Source organism: Opisthorchis viverrini, assembly GCF_000715545.1.
Source record: "Opisthorchis viverrini unplaced genomic scaffold opera_v5_199, whole genome shotgun sequence".
Taxonomy (NCBI): Eukaryota; Metazoa; Platyhelminthes; class Trematoda; order Opisthorchiida; family Opisthorchiidae; genus Opisthorchis; species Opisthorchis viverrini.
Window position 1 is genome coordinate 472,740 of NW_008751857.1, and position 3,360 is coordinate 476,099.

A 3,360-nucleotide genomic window follows, 5' to 3' on the forward strand; every position below is an offset into this window, starting at 1 on the left:
ATGCTATAATTTTTGGGACTTGTACCATTTAGATTGAAAAATATGCATATCCATATTCACTTCTGTATTCTTTTGCTGCATTGCTTTTGTGGAATGTTCCTGCACCTTCCCAGTAGTAATCACCTTCATTTTACCTTACCAAGTCCTTCTTATCTGTTTTTGTTGACATTTATCATGATACTTCTTGGGACAGTATAGTGATTCTGAGTCCTACAGTGTTGACTTCAGGGTTTCCAAGCTATGTTCTTCTTGAATGGTGTTTTGTACTATTTCATGCATATGAATATCCTGAAGTTACTTTTTTGGTTGCAGCGTAGGGGAATCAGTCACGCACTGCGACTTAGAGATTGCATGTTCTATCAGCTTGAATATGTGGCGAAGTAAGCACACCAAAATAGAATAATAGTCTCTTGCGTTTAATTGACCGGGCTATTTTTATTGGCTTGCTGTTATGTAGTAATCAGCCGGTTGAACTTCGTGCACCAAATCACCTGGTGTGTATTAATAAATTTATAATTGAGGTTAAATAACCATTAAAGACCACTGTCGTCATTCTATTTCCTCGTGTGACAGAGAAGTTTTGTGTGACGTGTGAACTTTTTACACCCTAATTTGTATACCGGCGATATACGAAACGCTACAGTTTTTGTCTTTATTGTATCAAGAAAACTTCGTTGATACCATGTCATTGAGAAGAGACCGTTTTTTTTGTTACGGTGTCCGGTGAATTTTCATGATTCATTCCCACTATCTCTCTTTAGGCCGATGTTTTGCGTGAGCTGTCGGACCTCGTCAGCGATGGTGCAGGGGATCCGTATGAAGCCATGTGCAGATACGTCCTTCGCCTCATTGGAAAAAAGGGTCCAGAGGCTCCTAGTGATGAGTGCACTCGTTTAATGGAACCGTTGGTTTGGTCTGACATGACGAATGGTTGTCCGGGCGAAGACCGGGATGAGAACAGACCGATTCCGCACTTCATTTTGCGTCTCAGCAGCCTACAAACACGACTCGTTGAGTTCTACTCCGACTATATTTCCAGCCAATGGCCAAACCTTGATGTTAAAAACGGTTTGTAGTTTTCATTCTGGGAGATATCCTTAGCGTTTGCGTCTGACACCCTAACGTATAAAATTTAATTTTTATCTTACAGGTGACGTCTGTGATAGAAAGTCAAGAGGCACCAGTTAGCCACCTCATCCTTGTTGGCAACTATTAACAGTGAACATATTCAGATTTAAACAACTATCCTTCTGGCTGTTAGCTGAACACTATATTATTAGGCTACAATTTGATGCTGAGTTGTGTGACAAACACACAAGCTGACAGAATATCACACCATTCATCCCTCATTTACGCGGCTCACGTTGGATCATTCGTTGATGGCTTGCTCCCCGGAAGATGACTTTTCCACCTATTTATCTCTGAGAAATATTGGGATTTCGAACTTTTACTTGAGTAGCTCTGTACTGCTGTTTTGTCCTTGTTGGCATTCAGAAGAAGCCATCTAGCGATCCCTAAGTTGATTTGATCCCGCAGCTTTTCGGCTGGTAGTTAGACACTGTACGATTCAGCAACGAGCCGCTTCTCAACAGTGTGAACAAGATGCATCTATTAAAGTCATAACAACATTAGGCCTTTCAGCACGCAGTTCACGTCAACCAAGAGGCTAGTGGGTATTAACATAACTCCAGCTAAAGCGAAGCACTTATCTTCTAGAAAACTAGGAAGCAGCCTTGATGATGACATCTTTTGGTGTATCCAAAAATGCCCCCTGGATGTAATAAGCACTACAACAAATAGTTCATTCAGTCCATGTTGAAAACGAATACAGTTGCATAGCCGGCCTTAACTAGCAGTACAGAGACTTGGATGGGGTAACTGTGAAATTGCACTGCAATTTCACAAGGAATTGTTTCATCTCTTCTTATGTATAAGCACTGAGTGAGGTAAAATTGAAATAGAGCATAGAAGCACTGAATTTTTACTGTTCCATCCATAGTTCCATACTCCCCTCTTACTGAAATGAACGTGTTCTTTATCCGCTCATATACCCTCACCACACCAGGTAGGCTCGTTGAATTTCCTATAAACCTGACAGTCCGACGCTTTTTCTTGTTGCTAAAGAAAATGGCGGAAAGCGAAATTTTGTCTGTGTTGAACTCTTCGAAGAGAAATCATCGAAAACCCCGCGGATCGATCAAGGTTTTAGAGTGATTTTTAGCCTCAGACAATCGGGGTTAACCATTTAGCTGATTATTTTCTTCGAGCAGTGTGCACTAGAAGACCGAGATATCTACGGCTGCTATCCTCAATGGCTGAGCATCCAGAGACCCAACCCAACTTGCTGCCTTGAGTGTGTAATGGTGGGCGTCAGAGTAGTTTTCAGTTTAAGCAATTAAGAGAAGGTACATTGATTCTTTATTGGGAAAAAACCCACAAAAAGGATAACCCCGACCGAACCTCATTTCATACGATTTCTCTCCTTTCTGACATGGATAGTTAGTACTTACTGATACCTAGGCAGACAGACGTGGAAACAATTCCAAGTCATATTTTTCTGAGCGAAAACACCGCTCGTAAAGTTGCTAGGAACTTTTCGGTTGATGCAAATAAATGTATATCATCAACTCCAAGTCATAATTTCTGACGATTCTGAGGCTGCAAAGCAAAGCGCAACAATAGCATACTGATAAAAGTCACTGACAGTCGGGCTAGTGGAACAGTGATATGTCAGGACCTAGGTGTGGATAGTGCTGGCCAATTTATTTAGTCAACTGATGGTAGGAATCGATAGATTCCTACGGGAATAAGGTTTGAACAGTGGCCAGGAAGTGGACACGTGTTCGGCATAGAAACGGGTAACAAAAATCTGTTGTGAGTATGTTCATGATGCTTAAACAGACCGAATGAAGTGAAGGCAGATCACGGCAAATGAGAACATGGTGTATGCAATAATTTATTCGTCCACTTTACCGGAGAATCCCTGTGCCTTATTTTAGTCAGGTTTCAACCCTTTATCTTTCGGAAAGAATTTCTAACACGGAATCCGGTTATATAATAAATGCAGAATATATACATATGTACCTATAGAATGCAGCCAAGCCCTTCTAACCAAGCCCCTTCAACCAGATATATGAGTCTTGTTTACCTGAATAGGATCTCGTGAAGTAATTATGGTTGAAGTGTGCCGCAACAAAGTCGACGTTAGTCAACAACATTTAGCCAAAAGTTCATGATACACTACCTTCAAAAAGAACATTTAGCATTATGGTTGATGCCGCAACAAAGTCGACGTTAGTCAACAACATTTAGCCAAAAGTTCATAATACACTACCTTCAAAAAGAACATTTAGCAAGCAA

General features: G+C 40.9%; 1 protein-coding gene across 1 annotated transcript in view; it reads left to right on the forward strand.

Annotated features, from left to right (window-relative positions):
* Positions 1-3,360, forward strand: part of T265_14473 (hypothetical protein) — a gene marked incomplete at both ends in the record, with an annotated part of 45,728 nt that overhangs the window by 26,205 nt on the left and 16,163 nt on the right. The window contains one exon of the mRNA XM_009173803.1: positions 762-1,068. Coding sequence (XP_009172067.1) covers positions 762-1,068 — 307 coding nt within the window. The remainder of the gene's footprint in view (positions 1-761; positions 1,069-3,360) is intronic.